Here is a 22,297-nt window from a genome sequence, read left to right on the forward strand (position 1 = left end):
AATCAGCACAGAAATGGGCCATTCTGCCCATCAAGTCTGTGCCAGCATTTTTCTCCACATGAGCCAAGTCTCATCCCAGCTCCCCATTTCCATTAATTTCCTTTTTCAATCAGCTAATTTCCTTTTAAAAGAATTCATAGACTCTTTCAACAACAGTTTGTGGCATAGAATTTCACATTCTTACCGCCCCCTGTGCAAAGAATGTTTTTCTAATCTCACTTCAAATTTTGCAATTATTTTAAATTTACGTTCTTATTATCATCTTACCGACCAGTGGCAGCAACCTATCACTACTTGCCCTATCATTTGGGCTGAATGGCCTCCTTCTGTGCAGTATGATTCTATGATTCCATAACCCTTCAGAATTTTGAATTGATCAGGTCACTCCTTCGCCCTCTCGGTGTGACGAAATATCTAACTTCTCAAGTCTCTCATAATCTCGTATCCTTGTAACATCCTGATGAAACTATGCTGCACCTCTTGCATTGCTGTTGCATCCTCCCTATAATGGAGTGCCCAAAACTCTGCGCAATGCACCAACTGCAGCCTAACTAAGAGCTGTTACAAGTTCAGTGTTACCTCCCTGCTTTTGTATTTTGTGTCTCTAGCTGTAGAAAAATGTTTAGGATTCTTTGGATGAATGTTGAACCCAAAGCAATTATATCAATTAATCTGAATTTGTTCTCTGGATTCAATTGGAAACTCCAAGTTAAGCTTGTGCATAATTTTTTTGCCACAAAACAAGGACAAAGGAGCCTCTTCTACTTATGTTCACTGATCTATTGGCTGTGAATTTGCTGTGAAAATAACGGTGAGGCTAATGGCGTCCACTGTTATTTATGCGCAAAATTGCACAGCGACTTCAGGTGAGGGCAGATGTGCGGTTAAACGTGAAAATCCAGAAGTTGCTGTCTGAGATGCACCATTCTTCCTTTAGCTTCTCGAAAATGGCATCTCTATGTCTGACTCACCATTCAAATGCATTGAACTGCGTGAAGTTCCTGTACTTGCGCGGTAGGTATGAACTAAACCTGCCATAGAAAGTTAGGGCTTGTATATTTCAGTCAAATATACCCTTTTTAACAGCGTGATAATGTTTATTACTGCCAAACAAACACTCTGGCATTGAAAATTAACTGTTACAAGCGTGGAATCCCATTCCTTCAGGTTTTAATTGTCATTGGAGATTTTTAAAAAATAAGTTCAACTTTTTAAAAACATTTTCTTTGTTTCTTTTTTTCCCTCTCTCTTAATCTAATCTTTCTTTCCCTCTCTTTATTGTGCTTTCTGTACCTCATTTGACATTGAATTCACGTTTCTAACTTACACTTCCTTGTTCAGATTCTGCGCTGTTCTTTTAACAATCCTTCAATCTGATTGATTAAGGAGACACACAGTTGCTTGCCCTGTTCACAGAGGTCCCAGATGCCCTGTGGAGGGCACCACGCCATTTCCATCTCCCACTTACAGCAATTTGCAGGGGAAAATCTCATGGAAATTAAACGGGCAAGGGTAATTCTAACTAATGGTCGGCGCCGGTCTTTGACTGGCTACAGCAAATTCTGGGCCGTTATGTATAGCTGCATGTATATGTAGAAGGCAGTGCTCTGTCCACGTGCAACCCGTGTCTTATTCCAAGCATCTGTTTGTGACCAGTTAAAGCCACAAAGGCAGTTGTATGGACTGCGTACTTGGGTTCAGTTGGCACAAAGCATTGGTTTATATCAGACTGATGAGATGTGATTGATGCTGTCAATTTTGCTATGTGACACTAAATTGATTGCCTGAGAACAACAAACCTTTTTCAGTAAATGCAGGTTGCCTGTGCCAAAATGCACTTATTTCAGAGATTAGCAATTTCACTGTTATGTTGTAAACAATTTTACAACACCAAGTTATAGTCCAGCAATTTTATTTTAAATTCACAAGCTTTCGGAGATTGACTATAACTTGGTGTTGTAAAATTGTTTACAATTGTCAACCCCAGTCCATCACCGGCATCTCCACATCACTGTTATGTTGAGCAGCTGTTATGAGGAGAGCTTTCTCTACGGCACGCACATGGTAACTTTCTGCAGTGCTGGCATTCTAAACTGACTTTTACAATGTTTCTAACTATTTCCCCTTCGTTCTCACCTTTCTTCAGCCTCTGTACTTAACGGGCCGGAAATAGCTCCCGAAATAACGGAGGAGCTCAACAGCGCGCTCCGTTTTTAATGGCGAATTGAAGGAGTAAGTTCCCGCGTTTGCACATGCGCATTAAAATGTAGAAATCGTGAACTTGCTCCTATTGATTCGCCCGCAATTTAACAGCTTTGAATTAAAGGGCCATCACACGCTACAATCAGAAAAATCATTGAAAAACCACAAACTTGCTTATCTGCCCAGCTGGAAAGTAACTACGCCACCAAACAGGTACGCTTAAAAATACCAGGTCTAAACTCAGTTTTAAAAGCGCGGTTAGTCTTAATGACTGCCAGACAACTAAAAATTAAATTTTTAAAATGTGGAGTCTCATATTACTCCTTATTTTTATAGTTTTTTGTCATTAAAAAAAATTAAAAATTAAAAAAATAATGTTTTATTTTTCCTTTCTTTCTCAATTTAATCCAATTGTTTCTTTGGCTTTTTAATTTTAAAAAAATTACAATGACGTACAGAATACTAGCTCCACGTAGTGCATTGTGCCCCACATTCGAACTGAGATCAGTAAATTTATTCACTTGGAGAAGAATCGAAGTAGATTTTAACTCTGGGCGGACTTCGGGCAGGAAGCAGGAGGAACAACTTGTGCTGTCTGCCATAGTTCCTGCGAAGAGGCCCGAGCCATTTTGAGGGCCAGGCCCAATTTCCATAATCCTGGCTAGCTGCAGTGCTGTTCGGCTGCTTACAAGCACCTCGCCAGTTTGGAGGCAGGAATTCCTGAGGCTCCACCACAGAGCTGAGCTGGAAATGTTGTCCTGGGGTGGGGGGAAGGGGAGGCAATGGGTGGGAGGCGGGTGGGCATGGCTGGGCCGGCAGCTCATCCTGGCCCGACAAAAACCTGAAGAAAAGCCCTTTCCTGAGCAGCCTGCAGTGATCCCTCAAGGACCACTGGTTAGACCCCCCCCTCACCCCCCCCACCAAACACCCGGTACCAATAGAAAGAGAATACAAGGTGTAGTATTTGCCCGAAACAGGCTGGCACCTTGACTGCCATGCTGAAGGCCCCAATGAAAATGGCAATGACAGCAGCCTCCACTCAGCATGGCTCAGATGAGAAATTGCATGTTGTTCCCTCACTTAATGACTCTGAACATTAGTGCTGTCTAATGCTCAGCACCACCACTATGCTCAAGGCAAGTCATATGATCGTTGTTTATTCAATGTGAAACATGTTTTCCTAATTTACTTTGCAACCAAGTGTGAGATTAACTGGAAACTCTGTTTTTTAGTTTACCTTTGTCCCTGCTACCTGGTACATCAGTATACTAATTCGCCCAATAGCCTTAGCATTTAGATTATCTTCATGCAGCTTGCCTGAGGCAAGTTAAAATATTTAGTCGCTTGACAGAAAAAGATTGTCTGTAGTTACCTTGATTGAAACAGTTCTTTTGCTTGGATCCAAGTTGTATCTTTCATCTTTCATTATCCAACGTCTATTATATCCTGTACAGACTTTTTATGTTTTTCAGTGCCTCAATGCTGGTTTCCTAAGTAGGCCTTGCCTAGCCAACAATTGTAGCCCCATAAAGGTACTACTGTGCCCATAATATTCATTGTTAGCCTTCTGATGGGGTGGGAATGATGAGTAAATTAAATTTTAAATGTAAAATGGAGAGCAAAAATTGTGAAGCTCGAGACAGAGAACATAACAGTGGAAAACCACAATGATCGCAAGGAAAGTATTGAAATAAAATATCAATTTAAATAATGTAGAAAAAAAAACCTGCCTCATTATTTAATAAAGCAAAGGTACAATTTGTTCAGGTTATTATTCTACTGGTATCCCTGTCCCAAAATTCTTCTTGACATTGAATAATCCAGGCTTACTCCATTGGTATACCTTGACCATCAACATAGCACGTAAAGAAACATATTACAGTCTGTTGCCAATTCTAAAAGGATATCAGACGAGACTGTGTATTGACATATCATTAAGACTCACAGGGATTTGTCTTGTCTAAAACCTAGTTTGACAGAATCCATAATAACTTGGAGTCTGTGTTAAAGATTGTGTCAACCATTTCAGGTAAAATGCAAATAAAGGATTTTTGCAGCTTTGTGCTTTTAAAGTGTACCTGATGACTGTTCTTAAACTGCAAACTCAACAATTTCCTCCACCCTCTTGTGAAGATGCTTGCTATTTCTGAGGCCTGATTCCACAGTATTCACAGATTTCTGATATCTCAACCAAGTGACTTTATCCCAGTTTTTCTTCCCCTTTTCTGCTGGAGGGACCAAGTCTTGCTGGCAGCCAAAGTGCAGTTCATCATGTGAAAGCCTACCAGATAGTGTTAGCCATGGAGAGAATCACAGTCCAGCCCTCATGTGATGTCAGCACTCATTTTCAGGCACTCTTCATTCATCAGGAACAGGATTTCTGGCTGAGTTTCTTTGTCCAGGGGCAATGTGACCAATCCACCTGAGATTCAGCGCAGACTGTGGATCAAACCTGGAACACTCCAAGCCAGTATGGCTCAGTACCACACCGGCTGGTCTCTTTCATTGTTTTTGGTACGGAATCATTTTTTTTGGTCAAAAATGGATAGGCTATGAGCACATATTTTTGGAGAGTCTAAGTGTACATACATTCAATGGAAAGAAGTGGATTTGGAGTGGGTTGGCTGTTGAAGGGGAGATGTCTTCACAAATAAAACTTCTGGCAGATCTTTTATGTTTGGGGGGAGAGTACAGCCAGAAAATCCATGTGTCAATTTTGTAGGAATAGCAAATGTACAAATGACTGGTTGACAAACATATTTTTGTAAACAAAGGAAATATGGCTTGCTGAGTATGCTTTCCATGATGATGGAGTCATTTTACTTATCATTAATGCCCTGTGAACAGACACAAGCTAAATTCAGGAAACAGCGCACAGTTGTACAGATTCCCAGTCTCACTTCCAACAGACAAACCCCACAGGATAATTCAATCTTAAATGAGGTACAAATTCCCAGAAATGTAAGGAATCTTACAACACCAGGTTATAGTCCAACAGTTTTATTTGAAAATCACAAGCTTTCGGAGCTTACCTCCTTCGTCAGGTGAGTGAGTGAAGGGTTCTAAAATCGCATAGCATGTATTAGGCTGGGAGACGGTCACAGCAATCAAAGGTGTCGTTGGTGTTCAGACAGGTTAGCCACGGAAAACATTACATCCCAGTATACTGAATACACAATGGGTCAGATTACACAGACAAAGAGAGAAAGAGACCCGAAAGGCAGAGAGAGAGAGAGAGAGAGAATGTCCAGTTGTATTAAAAACAGATAACTTTTTTTCCCGCTGGTGGGGTTACGCGTAGTGTGACATGAACCCAAGATCCCGGTTGAAGCCGTCCTCGTGGGTGCGGAACTTGGCTATCAATTTCTGCTCGACGATTTTGCGTTGTCGTGTGTCTCGAAGGCCGCCTTGGAGAACGCTTACCCGAAGATCGGTGGCTGAATGTCCTTGACTGCTGAAGTGTTCCCCGACTGGAAGGGAACCCACCTGTCTGGCGATTGTTGCGCGGTGTCCGTTCATCCGTTGTCGCAGCGTCTGCATGGTCTCGCCAATGTACCATGCTCTGGGGCATCCTTTCCTGCAACGTATGAGGTAGACGACGTTGGCCGAGTCACAGGAGTATGAACCATGTACCTGGTGGGTGGTGTCCTCTCGTGTGATGGTGGTATCTGTGTCGATGATCTGGCATGTCTTGCAGAGGTTGCCGTGGCAGGGTTGTGTGGTGTCGTGGACGCTGTTCTCCTGAAAGCTGGGTAATTTGCTGCGAACAATGGTCTGTTTGAGGTTGGGTGGCTGTTTGAAGGCGAGTAGTGGAGGCGTGGGGATGGCCTTAGCGAGGTGTTCGTCGTCATCGATGACATGTTGAAGGCTGCGGAGAACATGACGTAGTCTCTCCACTCCGGGGAAGTACTGGACGACAAAGGGTACTCTGTTGGTTGCATCCCGTGTTTGTCTTCTGAGGAGGTCTATGCGATTCTTCGCTGTGGCCCGTCGGAAGTGTCGATCGACGAGTCGAGCGTCATATCCCGTTCTTACGAGGGCGTCTTTCAGCGTCTGTAGGTGTCCATCGCGTTCCTCCTCGTCTGAGCAGATCCTGTGTATTCGCAGGGTCTGTCCATAGGGGATGGCCTCTTTGACGTGGTTGGGGTGGAAGCTGGAAAAGTGGAGCATCGTGAGGTTGTCCGTGGGCTTGCGGTAGAGTGAGGTGCTGAGGTTACCGTCTTTGATGGAGATTCGTGTGTCCAAGAAAGAAACCAATTCTGAGGAGTAGTCCATGGTGAGTTTGATGGTGGGATGGAACTTGTTGATGTTATTGTGTAGTCTCTTCAGTGATTCTTCGCCATGGGTCCAAAGGAAGAAAATGTCGTCGATGTATCTGGTGTATAGTGTTGGTTGGAGGTCTTGTGCAGTGAAGAAGTCCTGCTCGAAATTGTGCATGAAAATGTTGGCGTATTGGGCTGCGAATTTGGTCCCCATGGCTGTTCCGTGTGTTTGGGTAAAGAACTGGTTATCAAAGGTGAAGACATTGTGATCCAGGATGAAGCGGATGAGTTGTAGGATGGCGTCTGGAGATTGGCTGTTGTTGGTGTTGAGTATTGATGCTGTCGCAGCGATGCCGTCATCGTGGGGGATACTGGTGTAGAGTGCCGAGATGTCCATCATGGTGAGAAATGTTCCTGGTTCAACTGGTCCGTGGGTGCTGAGTTTTTGTAGGAAGTCTGTAGTGTCGCGACAGAAGCTGGGGGTTCCCTGTACGATGGGTTTCAGGATGCCCTCGACGTATCCAGAGAGGTTCTCACACAGGGTTCCGTTGCCTGATACGATAGGACGTCCGGGTGTGTTGACTTTGTGTATCTTTGGGAGGCAGTAGAAGTCTCCCACGCGGGGAGTACGTGGGATGAGAGCGCGTAGGATGCTTTGAAGGTCTGGATCGAAGGTCTTGATCAGTTTGTTGAGCTGGTGGGTGTGTTCTTTGGTCGGATCCCAGAAGACAAACTTCAGTTTGCTTTATTTGCTTTGTTGTAGGTTTGATATCTGCTGGTCCATGATTAAGACTGTGTGGTGATTTCTGCATTGCTTTAATTTGGACTAACTTAGCAAGAAGTTGTTGGTGGGGGCGGTAAAGAATCTTTTTTTGTCTCCTGCATTTCGTTAGTCCTAATAAAGGAGCCATAATCAATCTCCCACTATCAATCTCTTTCCCCATCCCACTCCTCATGAGAAAGTTTTTCCTAATTTCTCTTTTGGTAACTACAGTAAAGGTTATTGCTAACCTTCTTATCCAATATCAACTGTTGGGTTTTCCATCCTGTAACATGCAGTTCTTTCCACTCAGCAAACTCTTTGCTCTATCACAGTTAAAGAGAGCATCAGAAATGGTGTCAACTGTGACACTGACTGAAATCTACATCTGCAGTCTAGTAATTATGAACCATGACAAGTCAGAATGTACAGATCACTGTTCCCCTATTGCTTTCTGTGCAGTTTGTCTGAAACTCTTAACATTACATCTGGAAAACTAAATTATGTTTGGAATAATCTGCTGCTGATGGTTTGGGTTTGATGCAACAATGATAATCTTGTACATTCTTTGTGACATTTCATTATGTTGCGTACCTGTGTATATTTGAGTTGTGATGTGGAGATGCCGGTGATGGACTGGGGTTGACAATTGTAAACAATTTTACAACACCAAGTTATAGTCCAACAATTTTTATTTGAAATCTACAAGCTTTCGGAGGCTTCCTCCTTCCTCAGGTAAATGTTCAGGAGCTCCTGACGTAGCTCCTGACGGAGCTCTGGCGTAGGCTTCGAGGAGCTCCTGAACATTTACCTGAGGAAGGAGGAAGCCTACGAAAGCTTGTAGATTTCAAATAAAAATTGTTGGACTATAACTTGATGTTGTAAAATTGTTTATATTTGAGTTGTTTGAGTTACCAAGATGTGCTTTTGTGAATGTGGGATCATTCTGGATTCAGGCAGCAGTAGCCAATATAATTGAGATATTTGTGAATCTTAAGAACAGGGAAATGATACACATTGCTGACACAGTTTGAGACTATTAGAACAGGCCTATGGTTGAGACTTTAGATAAAGGCAATGGACTTACCGTTTAATAAGATGCGCCTCTAAAGTTGGGGTTGAGGCATATTGTATGATCAAAATATTTAGACCTCAGGATCATAACCAAATCGTGTTGACTTCAAGATATTTGCTAAAACTTGATGGAAAGTAAAATAATGAAATGAGTACTTTTACCTAGTATGCAATAACAAATAAGATCAATTAGCTGAAAATATTTTTGTCTCTTGTAGTTAAGCTATAGAAGAATGAAAATAGTACAGTCAATTCTGATCCAACTGTAACATGACCATGTGACTAATTCTAAATATGGACAGGAAAAAAGTGATGAATATCTGGATAAGCATGAACATGTTGAAAGGAGTCACTGAGTGTTGCTGCTGCATTTATCTCTCCTGTTTACTGTGTCTTTGGTAAGGATTATTCAATCAGCACCTGCTGGTGAACTTATTCTTGTCTATCAATTTGGAGAGATTAAGATGCCGGTGATAAAAGCCCTTGATCTTAGTCAATTTTTAGAACTGCAGTACCTCACAGTTAATGCAGAACTTTTTTGTTCTGATGGATATGAAGGTGCTAAAGAAGCTAGCTTATATATAAAACAAATCTGAGCTGTGTTCATCATTAGCAATGTATAGTTTAAGCTTTTGTCTAATTTGTCCAGTCAGTGAAACCTGCTCTTGCATTCTTAAATTCTAACTCTATGATTAGCAGGGACCCCAAAGACTTGGCTCCGAAAACTCTTTTATCTGAATAAACAAAGGCATTTTGCTTGGGAACTCCATTTTATATTTGTATGATTGTTTAGCTTCTTTAGCAGGGCAGGACAGGACCATGAATATTTGCAATTGCCTGCTGTTTGTTCAGCATTTGTTTTGAAAACAAACTCTAAAAAAACTACAATCTTGGGAAGCAACAGCCTATTTGTAACTTAAGCGCTAAGACTTCAGGTTTAAGTAGTCAATTGATGGAACAGATTCACAGTTTGTATAGTAGGGGCTTTGTAGAAGAATTCAAAAATTAAGAGGAAATATCATTGATTTAATGAGGGGATGGGAATGGAGGGAGGCAGGCTCAGCACCAAAGTGGGACAGATATAAAAAAAAGGTTTTGACTGATTCCTGAAATGTCACTACATGATAGAGTAGGCTAGGTAAGCTGAATGCCTTTCTCTTTGCATTCTTACATCGTCAGATTCTGTTGCTGTCTCATGCTGTGGCAATACTTGACTGAAACACTTTCAAAAGCTTCCTTAAGACCTACCTCTTGAATCACATCTTTGGTCACCACTCCTAACTCTTCTTTCAACTCTTTCTTGGGTCCAACCCCAACTTTGTGACACGCCTTGGAGTGTTTTTGCTATATTAAGGGGGTTAAATAAATGCAAATTCTTGTTGTTGAAACCATGCGTCTCATCGTTAGTTTGAAAATAATTCCTCGCCGATATTATCGCTTCATACCAACAAAGAGATTATGATTTTAGAAAATATTAAAATAATTGTGAGATTCCTATAAATACATTCAGAGAAAATATGTGTCAAAGAAAACAGGAAAAAGAAAATCAAGGAGGGGAGGGAGATGTGATGTGATAATTGTTAATCTTGTGATGAACAAGAAATGGTAGATGTCCTTAATGATTTTTTGTGTCAATATTTACAAATTAATTTGATTACTGCCTTTTTCATAAGGGGTTGGAATTTTAAGTGCAAAAGTTACCCATAAAAGAAGTGATGGACCGACCAAGGACAATGAGAGCAAACATCCTGCCATGACAGACTATCAAAGAGGGTAACCAATGAATTGGATTCACCTTGACTAATGTTTTAAAGGAATTGCTAAATATGGGATCTCCAGGTTCATGCATAACAACCAAATTGGAAGGGGTCATAAACAGTATAGAAAAAGCACACCAATTTTAGAGGGATCTGCACAGGGGGCACCTGGTCAAAAAGTAGGGCATGCCATTTATTGTTTATAAATGCTGGATAAGGGAAACCAACAGTGCACGTACAAAATCAGTGGAAACAGTCTACCAGAAATGACAAAGGGGAGGGATCGGAGGGGTTTGACCCTTAACCCAGCATAATGAGCAGTGGTATTAAAACAAGCAATTAGGAAGTGACAGTTAGTTGTACAAAGTACTAGTCCACCCTCGCTGTTACTATTGAGTATAGTACTGGGGACCACACCACAGCAGGGCATCCTGGAGGGAGTACAAAAAGGGCTACTAAATTGATAAATGGGAGTCAGCAACTGAACTCTGAAGAAGATTCAAGAACTGGAAATGTATGGATTGGAAAAAACGCAGCTTAGAGGGGACTGCATCAAGATATTTAAGAGCTTTAAGGAAATACACAAACTCAATCTCTGAAGCTGTAGGACTGGGGTACTTGTGTTCAAAATTAGATGAGAAAAGATGAATACCCCGTTAAGATACAACTTCTTCATGCAGAGGAGGGTAAACACATGGAACAGCCTAGCAAAGGTGACAGTGAAAACAGGATGTCGTAAATTTCAATAGGATTATGGATAATATTTTTTGCCAGACTGGGCTTTTGCAGGACATCAAACATAAAGTAGGATAACAAGTCTAACCTTTTAGGATCAAAATGATGTATTCAGGTGGTCATTTCTCGTTCTGTGTTGCTGAGGAAATTAGGATCGGGGAGGGTTCTAGTTTAAGTCTGTCCAGTGATGCATCAAGGGCAAGCAGGATCTGGGAAGGAAATTCTCAGTTGGTCCAGAAATTGGCCGCACATTTTTTTTCCTACTTTTTTGCCTCCCCCAGGAGTTAGAAATGCTGCTGATTGGAGGGTAGTGCACAAGGTTGCAACATTTAAAGGACAGGGTGAGCGATAATTGGCCTGATGGTCTTTTGTCATCTTTCTTTTCGTGCGCTCATAACATGGGATTTAATTGGGATGTTGGTGTTCGACCTTGTTTTCCAGATTTCCGCAGGATAATTTGTAGCTCTGCTGCATCTCCTGTAAACACCACACAGTTTACCTGACAGTAGAGAGTAATTGCAAGATTTAATTTGAAATCTTAGCTACAAAAGTGATTACGATTTCTCATTAGCAATTTTCATGGGACAGTGCACCTAATAATGAACTCTTTGGGGCATGAGGTGAGAAAATTTATCAATGCTGTCAGTAATAGTGAATAATAATAAGCTAAACAAAAATTATTGAGTGAAATAACTGCAGAGTTGCTGCAAAATATTAAATCTAAAGTATAAGAAAAGCTGTGGGAAGGCTGGATGGTACAGTAGGTAACAGTGTTATCCTGTCACCTCAAGGTCTTGGCTAGGAGGGAGCTAAGACTGAGCAGATGAATGTTCTCTGTCGGACGTATGGCCCCAGTTGAAATGAGCCTGGACAGTGTCCACGCAGCTCATAATAGATATGGGTCCACAGCACAAAACTACTCAGAGTTTTTGCACTAAATGAGCAATATTACTCAAAAGGGAGATTGACTTGTGAATTAGAAATATCATAGAGGGTGCTGTTCTGAGGTTGGGGGGGGAAGGCATGTTGTTAGAGCAGAGGGAGGTTTGCTCTATATCTAGTCTCTGGTATACCTGACCTGGAAGTGCTTAATGCTGAGAGTGATTGTAATAAGTAAAAAAAAATTCCTTTACTTTATGCACAAAAAGAAACATGTTGAAAAATCGTCACTCCAATTGTTTCTATCTGTGGCCTGTTAAATAAAGTTTGTTTTGCGCATTCTTTTCCCTTAATTGAGAATGTAATTGAAGGGATATTTGCTTTTATTACACTCTTGTGGCAAAAGGGAAAATGGTGCTGCTTCATCACAGAGGCTTCCTGGTGTCTCCTGGTGGTTTGTGATGTTCTTCTCTGAGTTTCTGACTCAAAAAATGTGAAGAAACATGTGCAATTTTTTATTTTATCATGCGCAATTTTTCAATCGTCCGCCAAGATATCAGACTATCCTTGGTCATTCATACATGTATCTTTGCACTGCCACTTCTTTGGCGAAGCCCCCAATTTCCAAATTTGGATGGGCTTTAATGGCTTTTCACAATTTCTGGCTGAGGGATACATAAAAAATTAATGGCAGCTACAAGCTGTATGTCAGTGTGGTTCAGGCAGCACAATCACCAAGTTGCCTATTTCCAATCGTTTTATCACATCAGTTAATAACAACGAAGAAACTTTCAAAATCTGTCGAACTGTGAAATTTTAAATCATCAGTATCTCAGTCTGCTCAAATACTGTCTCCATATAAAAAAAGACCTGGGACCAAGCATTGGGTTGTTGAGGAGTGGGAGGTTATTCAGAAATTTGGTCCTTAAACTGTTGGCCTGTGAGTTGGGTGAAGAAGGCACATTTGAATCATACCTGGAACACACTGCATTGCCTTATGCTTCTGTGAATAGTGTCCCCATGAACTTTTAGAAACAGGGCATTAAATTGGGTAACTTTTGTGGATTCTGGACTTAATCCACTTTCCAGTCTTAACAGTGGCTGATGTTGACTTGATTTCGAAAGAGAAAGTACTGACATTTAATGTCAAAAAAAGAAAAGTCTCAAATACATTATCTTCTAGATATGCCATCGAAGAATCAACTTATTTGCAGCATCACAATAACTCTTTCTGTGATGGTGTAAGAGCAAGTCACAAATTCAGAGATAGTGTGAACCAGCTACAACAGTTTGCATTTATATTACACCTTTAACATAGGAAAACATCCTAAGGTGCTTCACAGAAGCAAAGAAGGAGAAATTAGGAGGGGTGACTAAAAGCTTGGTCAAAGAGGCAGGTGTTAAGGAAGGTATTAAAGGAAGAGAGAGAGAGAGTAAAAAGAGAGAGGTTTAGGAAGGAAATTCCAGAGCCGACAATAGTGGGGCGAAGAGAATGGGGGATGCACGAGAGGCCGGAGTTGGAGGAATGCAGAGTTCTCGGAGGGTTGTAGGGCTAGAGGAGGTTAGAGAGATAGGGATGGAGTAAGGACATGAAGGGATTTGAACCCGAGGATGAGAATCAGAATATTATGGAAGACTGTAAAGCAGTCATGTATTCCCTGCAGCTAAAACTGTCACAGTTTAATTGAACTAAAGCTCCCTCACTCTATGGCTAGGAGAGGGCAAAGTGCAGGAACCTCAAGGCTAAATTGGGCAGCAATATTTCAGAGTGATGGTGCCCCACAGTGGACAGTGAAAGGCATACCAATTGAATGCTGGCTCAGCTTATTGACTTACTCTTAAATGTTTAAACTATAACTGGTGGCGAAGACTAAAATGATCCTGAAGCATTTATACCAGTTTGCATAGAAATGCCAACAGATTTATTGTATTAATGTATTTTTCTGCAAATCCCAACAAATTTGTGCAAACAGAGCAACATGTAAATCAAAAATAAATCATGTGTGAGCCTGCAATGAAGTTTTTGTTTGCAAATGGGGTATCTAACCAGGGATGCTATTGCTTTTTATGAAGTAATTGTTCTCTTGTGAATCTTGCATTTGTTTGAGGATCAACACATTACAGGTGAGAAACGTCATTATGAAGCAGCAAAAACCTGATACATTAGTGTAGTATTTGCTGACTCCTATTAAAATGGCCACCATTTTTGAGCTTAAAAATTAGCTTTGTGTATATGACAGCCATTTCACCAGACCTGTCAGTGCGTCAGCGTTTGCTGACCGAAGTCAGCATATTTTACAACCAAAATACTCTTGACGTTTTCTTGTACATGCGGGCGAATCGGCAGAGTTCTGCCGGGAGTTTGTGTGGAGGATGGGGGAACAAGTGGGTCCTGCACTAATATTTGGTGGAACACAGATAAGGGTATTAACGTTCATCTGACTTTCCATTTGAATTAGTGAGCTGTGCAATTTGAGACTGGAGAGTTTATCATTTCCAGCACTACAGTGTCTATGCTATTATCACAAGCTGCTGTTATTGGTGGGTGAATAATTCCTACTAACATTAGCAGCATTCTGCTGTGCTCTGCTCACTGTGTATTACTTTAAAGTCAACCTATCTCTTTGACCAAATTTTTGGTCACGTGTCCTACTATCTCTTCATGTGGCGCGGCGTCAAATGTTGTTTGATAATGCCCCTGTGAAGCGCCTTGGGATGTTTAACTGCGTTAAATGTGCTATATAAATGCAAGATGTTGTTGTAGTGTTCACGTCCCCTTTTTAAATCTCCAGATCCACCACTGCAAAAAGTGCATTTTGCGTCCTTCAGTTTTGCCCTGCGGCACAAATGATGGAATATATATCGGATTACTGCAGCTTCAGTCACGATAAGCTCAGGTCCGACTGCCTTCTCAGCATAGCTTGTTTTCATATCAAAGGCAAGACCTCGAGGTATGGTATTTCACAGGGGAGGGGTCAGTCATCGGTGGGGGGCGGTGGGGCGGGTCGATCATCAGGGACTCAGTCGGGGGGGTCGGACATCGAGGGGGTCGGTCATCGGGGCTCAGTCTTGGAGGAGTCGGACATCGGTGGTGGGGGTCGGAACTCTTGGGGGGGGGGTCAGAGATTGTGGGTGGGGGGATCTAAAATCATGGGTGGGGGGGGTCGGACTTGGGTGGGGGGGGGGCGCTGGCTGATTGTGTATGTCGAATCACGGCAGGTAGGCTTGTTGGGCCTGGAGGAAGCACTCTTGCTCCTCCTGGCCCACAAGCAGTGCAATAAAGTCACTTAACTGTTGATCCGGGCCTTCCCGCCTCCTCTAACGTGGGAATCCCGGCCCTCGGGAGTTAAAAATAAAAATGCTGTTAAAATGGAGGCCCGCAGCCTCCTTAAAAGATTTTACTGACTGACCTGTCTCCTGAGAGTGGGTTGGTCGCCTACCCCTCGACCCGCCTCCGTCAAAACCGGAAGTGGGTGGGTTGGGGTCGGGTTTTACATTTTTACAATTTTTACCTTCCGAACCCGCCCCCAGCCCAACCCTTTTTGGGGTTAAAATTTACCTCCTGGTATCAGAATGTGTTAAGTTTCCTTGTAATCTTCTTGTGTAGACAGACAAAGCCTTTACGGGTGCTGACCTGCACCCAAGTTCAAGCTATGGGTCCAGTACTGTGTAAGGTTACAAAGCATTCAGTGTCTCAACTGCAAACATGTGTCACTATTTACCTATGTTAAATCATTTTGATTTAAGAATATATGGGGTAGAAATTGGTCGGAGCAGTGAACCAACAGTGCTCACAACCCACAAACTTAATGCTGTCTTTTCTTCGGCCACTTCCTCGAATAGGAAGCGGAGAAGAGCCCAGTGTCAGTTCAGGCGAAACCAGGACCCTTTGAGAATGGAGAGGATCAATCTCTCCCCTCAACCAATCAGTTCGTAGCATTTTTGACAACTGCGTTCACTGCCTCTGCAGACTTGGAACGTTAAATCAGGAAGTGAAAGGTGCAACATTTTAAATCAATGTGAAAACAGTTACAGCGAAAAAAAGAGAGGGTAAGAAATAATTGAATTAAATAAAGGAGACAGAAGGAAAAAAGTAAAAAAAAATATTTTTACATTTAAAAATAAAAGATTTTTAATAACGAAAAACTGTTACGATAAGGAGTAATGGGAGTCCACATTTTTAAAGGTTAATTTTTAGTCGTTTGGCAGTCATTAAGACTTACCGCACTGTTAAAACTTAGTTTAGACCTGTATTTTTAGTGTTTGGCGGCGTAATTAGTTTCTTTCCAACTGGGCAGATGAGCAAGTTGGCATTTTTTCAATGATTTCTCTAATTGCAGCCTACGGTGTCCCTTTAATTCGAAGCTGTGATATCGCCGGCGAGCCACTAGGAGTAAGTTCCGGATTTCCGTGTTTCACTGCACATGTGCGAATGCCGGAAATTGCTCCTCCATTTCGCTGCTAACAACGGGGAGCGCTGTTGAGCTATCCATTATTTCGGGAGTCATTTCTGTCCCTTGGACTTAAAGGTTTCTTTTTGTAGATTTTAAAAAAAATTCTGTTCTGTTACCACAGTTAGTTTTCCTGCTACAGATTATTTAATTTTCGATTTTGAGAGTACACTTCATCACCTGTGTGCGGCAGGACGGTCTGAAAAGTGTCAAAACCAACGCAAAGGCTTTTGGTTTGAAGTTGCCATCACCCTAGCACCAAATCTGTATGGTTCACCTCACTGTAACTGCTATTGCTGTCCGCTTCACACAACAGGAGCAGAGAGTAACCTGCTTTGTGCACTGTTACGGGTGATGAGCCAGTATATAGATTGCGTCAATCAACGCATTTTTGGCTTCACATCAATACAGACTGTGCAGCGTAATTCAGGTGTGAAGTCACCCAGGAGGTAATCTTATATTGTGTCAGCTTCATATTTGCAGTGCAATGAAAAGTTTAAAAAGTGGAGGCCACCTGGGAACCTTCAATACTTAATTTTGCATTGATTAATGACAACAGAAAATTGACAGGACAGTGAGGTCTCAGATACCATTATCAATTACCGGCATTGAGGTGCTGGTGAGGAGTGATCTGTGCACACGTTCAAACACGTATCCTCAGGGCTCCATTTTCCATGGCCAAAGAGTGACTGGGATGGTCATTGGTGGATCAAAATCAAAAACAGAAAAAGTAGGAAACACTCAGCAAGTCCAGGCACACCATTTGTGGAGAGAAGCAAAGTGAAGGTTTTAGGCGTTGCCCTTGTTCAGACCTGAAGTGCTAACTTTGCTTTTCTCCACAGAGGCTGTGCCTGACTTGCTGAGTGTTTCCTGCATTTTTGTTTTTTGTTTCAGATTTCCAGCATCGAAGGTATTTTGCTTTCTTCTTCTGTTCCATCAACAACAACAACTTACATTTATATGGCACATTTAATTTTATAAAATGTCCCAAGGTGCTTCACAGGAATGTTATCAGCCAAAATTTGACAGAGAGATATTCGGACAGGTGATCAAAAGTTTGATCAAAGAGATAGGTTTTATTGAGCTTGTTAATGGAGGCGAGAGAGGTGGAGAGGTTTAGGGAGGTAATTCCAGAGCTTAGGGCCTGGATAGCTGAGGACACAGCCGCCAATGGTCAAGTGTTGAAAATTGGGGATGTGCAAGAGGCAAGAATTGGAGGAGCGCAGGGATCTCGGAGGGATGTAGGGCTGGAGGAGGTTACAAAGATAGGGAGAGGTGAGGCTGTGGAGGGATTTGAACACAAGGATGAGAATTTTAAAATCAGTGGCTGTGCTGGCACCTCTGTCACTCTTGGTAGGTTCTAGATCTCAGACTGGAACCTATAGTTTCACAGCACTCTTGGATGTTAGTATGGGCTTGAGCATATAACAGGAAATGAATGAAACGTTGATGCCAACCAGAAATCTGTCACATCAACTACTACAGGAAACACTAAGATGTTCTGTACACTCTTCTACAATACTGACAAACTGCGACTTTTACCTCCACAACTTAATCTTTCTGAACAGCACTCTGTTACACTATTTGTATTCAGGCGTCTTGAGGGAGCAGTGCAGGCTGGTGGATTGCCCCAGAGCGATCTAATTCGTTCTCATTCTCTGCGTGTGTTATACAGCCGCAACTCTTATGACCCTCAGTGAGCTGGTTGTTCCAAGCACTGCAGGGGGAGCTTTGCATTAAATCTCAGGGGAAGTGGGTTACAGCATGGCAGCAGACAATGTGTTTCTTTGTTGTAACAGTACCTGTTTGAACAAATCCGAGACCATAAAATAAGTCAGGAAGCTGAGAGTGCTTTTGTTTCCAGAGTTTCACCTGTGGCAGGAGAGGCTATATAATCCTAAAGTTAGCAATTAATCATGCTTGTATTGATGTGTCCAAGGGGCATGTTTGGACTGCTAGAAATGCTTATTTTAAGCCAGTAAAAACAGATCGCTTCCCCATATCCGTTTGATGCCTGAGGCGGAGATAAGTCAAACCTGACATTTTTAAAATAGGGGATCTGCGCAGCATCACTTTTTCGCTCCTTTGCTAAGTGCTCTGCATAACAAACATGACTATCATTGGAAACTGCGTGAACGAAACCCTTTTATTTCTGAAAATAATTAGCATTAATTGGCCTTATTAACTGCACACACTGTAACCTGATTCACTGACATGTCAAACGTTCCATGAAAATTTGCAAATGTCCAATTAATAATATGTTTTGACTTTCAAATCAGATTTGCATTGCAAATCGCTTCATGATTTTCCAATCATCCCTAAAGCAACAAAAAAAATGTGAGGTGATCAGATTGCACAGAAGCTCTTGCCAATCTGAACTTAATTCAGGAATAATTAATCATGTGTAACTTGTATGAACTCACATTCTATGGTTGCAACAACTCAATTACATTATTGCAGAAGCTTTTTTACTTTGCTGTTGCAAGTTCTTGTTTTCTGTTTGTGTGAGGTCTTCCTGGGCCACGTATTGTTGCTAATGTTGTTTTGTGACTGGTTATGAGGTGTTACGTCAATGTGGCTCAGGTTGATATGCTCTTTTTTTCTCTCTCTTCAGCGGAAGGGTATTTCTTAATACCTGCCTGAGACTGGGAACATGCCTCAGAGGGCATGGCCTTGTACTCTCATCACTCACATGACCCTGCCCCCAACCCGCCCTGCTACCAAGATAACGCCAGTATCCTCGTTCACCTCCCCCTCTGTCTGGGGAGTTCCACCGACAGGTAACTTCAATCAGTAAATAGGAAGAGATGCCGTCACCCTCACCTGCATAGCAAATTTTCTTTCCTTATCCTAGATGGATTCATACGGTATCTGTCCCCTCAATCCCCTAAAGTCCATGGCCCCGATATTAGCGGGGAGGGAGCCGGGGGGGTGGCTTATTGGGTGGGAAAACCAGAAATACGGGTTTCCCAGAGGCCCTGCTGAATTTAACGGCAGGACCTGATTTAAATTTTTGCATTGGTTTCCTGGCTGCAGATTGAGAGGTTGGGTGGGTAGGCCTGCAGCTCCAGGCCACAGCCAGGGAGCAGAGGGAGGGAGGGAGGGAGGTGAGTCGGACATCAGGGGGGAGTCAGACATCGGGGGAGTGGCAGAGAATGGGACATGGGGGAGTGAGTCGGACATCGGGGTTCGGACATGGAGGGGGGTGGTGTCGTTTCGGGGCGTACGATTGCGGTGGGGGATTGGCCAATCGAGGGAGTCCAATTGCGGGTATGGAAGCAGGTTTGCTTGGTGGGCTGGGGGTGAGCCCTCATGCTCCTCCTGGCCCACAAGCAGTGCTGGAAAGGCACTTAACCTGTTCCATCCAGCCGTTCTCACCTCCCTTCAGCTGCTCGATTTCCTGAGGCCCGGAAATCCTGGCCGGCCAGTGTTAAATCTGGAACAGAGATAGAATCTTAGGCATGCAGCCTCATTAAAATATTTTAATGACGGGCCCGCCTCCGGAGAGTAGGTTAGCCACCCGCCTCCATTAAAACGTGCTGGGGTCGTGTTTCCCATTTAAAAAAAATTTCTGATGCAGGTTGAAAAGTACCTCACAGTGAGTCACTGTCTTATAAGAGAAAGGGGGTGAAAAATGGGGCCTTTCTTTTCCAAAGCACATACATATGAGCAAATCAGATGTCGTCCTACCTTCTTGTTTAATTGTTTGCAGTGTTTCCCACTCCAGTACCAACTCCCAGTGCGATGTACTGGGGTCTCTAATAATGTTGATGGTAGGTCATATTCAGTTCTCCATTTTAGTCTCAGCCGTTGTGATCTGAGGAGATGCTGAGTAGCGGGAAAAGGTCCGCTCGCTGCCTTCTCACAGGGTGCAGGGAAAACCAGGAAGAGAGGGTTTCTCTGGTCCGCTCTTGCATATCTACGGGCAGCGAGTCTAGAATGTGATTGCCATTAGTGTGGGAGAAGACTGTCTGCTCCACCCTCTCCAAATTAGCAGGTGTGTGTAAATTTGTTTCATTATATTCTTTAAGTGCACTTTCTCGTCAAACTTTAGATTTTCCCCTAAGTTTTATATGGTATAACTAGTATGTTGGTTGCTATCAGTTCTGTGAAGCTTAATGAACGCTGTGGCTACATAGGCATGTTACTTAAAAACAGGACTAAGACATGGTTAAATGTTTCATATAAGTTGGATTCAGATATCAATTTGAGAGGCATGTTCAGAGATGCACTGTAAAATAACTTATTTAAAAGTATTTCTTCCTCTGTGCACCCTGCGTTTGCACTTTCTTTTGTCTTAAAAACAAAAAGAACCCATAGTTTAGCTAGCAACTAGTACAAAGCAAGCTGCTGCTGTCTTTGTTTGTCGTTTCAGCTGAGAAATATTCCAGTCCTCCTGTAGTGTTCAACAAGACACTTAGGAGCTAGGCTTTCACTGATGGCAAGTTTGACAAGATAATGAGACAGGAGGAACATTTTGCATCTTACTGAGAGAAACTCTTTGTGACTGCACTGCACTTCACAGTTGGAGCTTTCCTGGTTTGCAGTGCAGCAGATCAGGATGGGAAATGGGCCTGGCAAACTCACACACATTGTGGAGACATCAATTGTCTCTCAGTATCTTATGTTGTCAATGCTCGCTGTAGATTGTAGGGCAGGAATAACAACCACTTCTAATCACAGACACGGCACATAAAGCAATGTACAGATTCTGAGAGTGTGTGCAAGCAAAAACACTTTCAAATTAGACCTCGCTTTCAGTCACTCGGAGTGACTTATTTTTATGTTTGTATTTGTTTTAAGTGAAAATACAAAGATACAGATCTCCTGTTCTGGTCTTATTCATATCAAAACATAAGAGGTGCTACATTTTCCAAGACACTTTCATCTTGTCCTTTAAGAGGACCGCCATTGAGGCAGAAATACATGCTTTGTGAGCCCCTCTTCCCTTTTGCAAGTGATTGTAGATCCTATTGGAGGGCCAGTGGGAAAGAGGTAGTTGTTTTCTGCATTACCAACCACCGCTGTCAGTGCCCAGGAAAAATCAGTTCATGGACACCACTGGGGGGTGCGGAGTTTGACTCCGTTGTTTTGTTGGGTATTGCAGGCAGCAGGAGACTGTGCTCCTGCCATCCATGGCATATCGTCAATGTAAAGGTTTCTCCAGTTAAATGAGTTTGGGCAGCTTCTATCCAGTTCCGAGTGGACGTAGGCCTATAGCAAAAAACTGCCCCTAATTTGGCACTAAATGGCAATGCCACTCAAACAGGTCTGAGATGGTTGCTGTGGGAGTGGAAAAATGAGACACATGGGGCAGTAGGTGATGCTCTTTTGAGGTTGTGTTTGAGGCACGTTGTTTAGATAGAGTTGAAGGAGCTTTATTTTGTATCTGGCTGTGCTGTACCTGACCTGGGGGAGGTTGACGCTGACACTGGATGATGTGAAATGGAAACTGATACCCCTCACTTTAATGAGCACAAGTGTTTTAAGAGTTGGTAATCTGGCCCATTATTTGTTTAAAAACCCTTCCTGGTTGTCTTCTCACTGTGTGCAAGTGAAAACACATTCAAAGTAGATTCCCAGATTGAAGGCCTTTACTTGTAATGGTTGTAAACTGTTCGAACTGTCGAACTGCGCAGCTCCCTCGGTCACACCTTCTTCTTGCAATCTGCGCACTTTTAAAATCCAAGCTTGCGGCCACCCAAATGTCACTTTTTGATTTGCCTCAACTTTCCTTTCTTCTTCAACCGTGGTGATGGCCTGCGCTTATGGCCTTGACCTTTCGCCAGCTTTCTGAACGTAAATAAAAAGGGGAGGGGCAATTTATATATTGCGGTTGAAGCAGCTGTGATTTTTTTTAAATTCTAGGTGGGAGCAGAATTCTAAGAGCAGAAGAGGATTCTGGTACAGAAGCAGATGATGAGACTCATCTCACCTTCTACTCGGAACACAGAGGCCGGCGACGAAGCAAAGGTAATTCGATATTTAACATGTCTCTGCGACCTCGTGAACTTGACGTCAAATTTAGTTTGATTTAGCAGGAATAAGGGTGCAGCAATTTTTAATTTCAGCCATATCCAATTGGTAGCTACCTGCCATGAAAAAAAAATCATGAAATCTCTCTGTTTCTATCTCCCTGTGGAACACAAACCTGCTGACTCTTAATTCGTCTTTAAA

The 22,297-nt window shown here is 42.5% G+C and overlaps 1 protein-coding gene across 6 annotated transcripts in view; it reads left to right on the plus strand.

Moving 5' to 3' along the window:
• Positions 1-22,297, plus strand: part of LOC137300495 (astrotactin-2-like) — a 1,223,335-nt gene that overhangs the window by 415,112 nt on the left and 785,926 nt on the right. For all 6 annotated transcript variants that reach the window (XM_067969577.1, XM_067969574.1, XM_067969575.1 and 3 more), the window contains one exon: positions 21,989-22,093. In XM_067969577.1, the coding sequence (XP_067825678.1) occupies positions 21,989-22,093 (105 nt within the window). The remainder of the gene's footprint in view (positions 1-21,988; positions 22,094-22,297) is intronic.

Source organism: Heptranchias perlo, chromosome 31 (genome assembly GCF_035084215.1).
Source record: "Heptranchias perlo isolate sHepPer1 chromosome 31, sHepPer1.hap1, whole genome shotgun sequence".
NCBI classification, from domain to species: Eukaryota; Metazoa; Chordata; class Chondrichthyes; order Hexanchiformes; family Hexanchidae; genus Heptranchias; species Heptranchias perlo.